Source organism: Trypanosoma theileri (assembly GCF_002087225.1).
Source record: "Trypanosoma theileri isolate Edinburgh chromosome Unknown TM35_Tth_25_V1, whole genome shotgun sequence".
Taxonomy (NCBI): domain Eukaryota; phylum Euglenozoa; class Kinetoplastea; order Trypanosomatida; family Trypanosomatidae; genus Trypanosoma; species Trypanosoma theileri.
The window spans coordinates 3398-3706 of NW_021639867.1; the positions used below are offsets into that span (position 1 = coordinate 3398).

Here is a 309-nt window from a genome sequence, read left to right on the forward strand (position 1 = left end):
AAAATACTCATCCATATCTTTTAGAATTTTATACCATACACGCATCACCTCCTTGTTAACATAAATATCGCAGCTCCCCTCCATACTGAACTCTGTGTATGACCATCCTTTCTTAGAGGTAAGCACCATCAACTCCAGACGTCCATCCTCGGGTTTCTCATTATCATTATTGTCCTCTACAGAACCCTTCCTCACCTCATCATCTGTCCACAGTTGCGGTGGATGGCCCTTTTTCACTTGCATACCAAATCCCCTACCACCAACACCCTCCACATAGTGCCATGTCGCATTATACACAGATTCATATAC

General features: G+C 43.4%; 1 protein-coding gene across 1 annotated transcript; it reads right to left on the bottom strand.

The window, feature by feature from the left end:
* TM35_000251000 (putative retrotransposon hot spot (RHS) protein) lies at positions 1 to 297 on the bottom strand (the record flags this gene model as incomplete). The annotated part of the gene is made up of 1 exon (XM_029027691.1): positions 1 to 297. A coding segment is annotated over one exon (297 nt), but the record flags the coding sequence as incomplete, so codon positions are not given.
* Between the last annotated feature and the right edge of the window lie 12 nt (positions 298 to 309).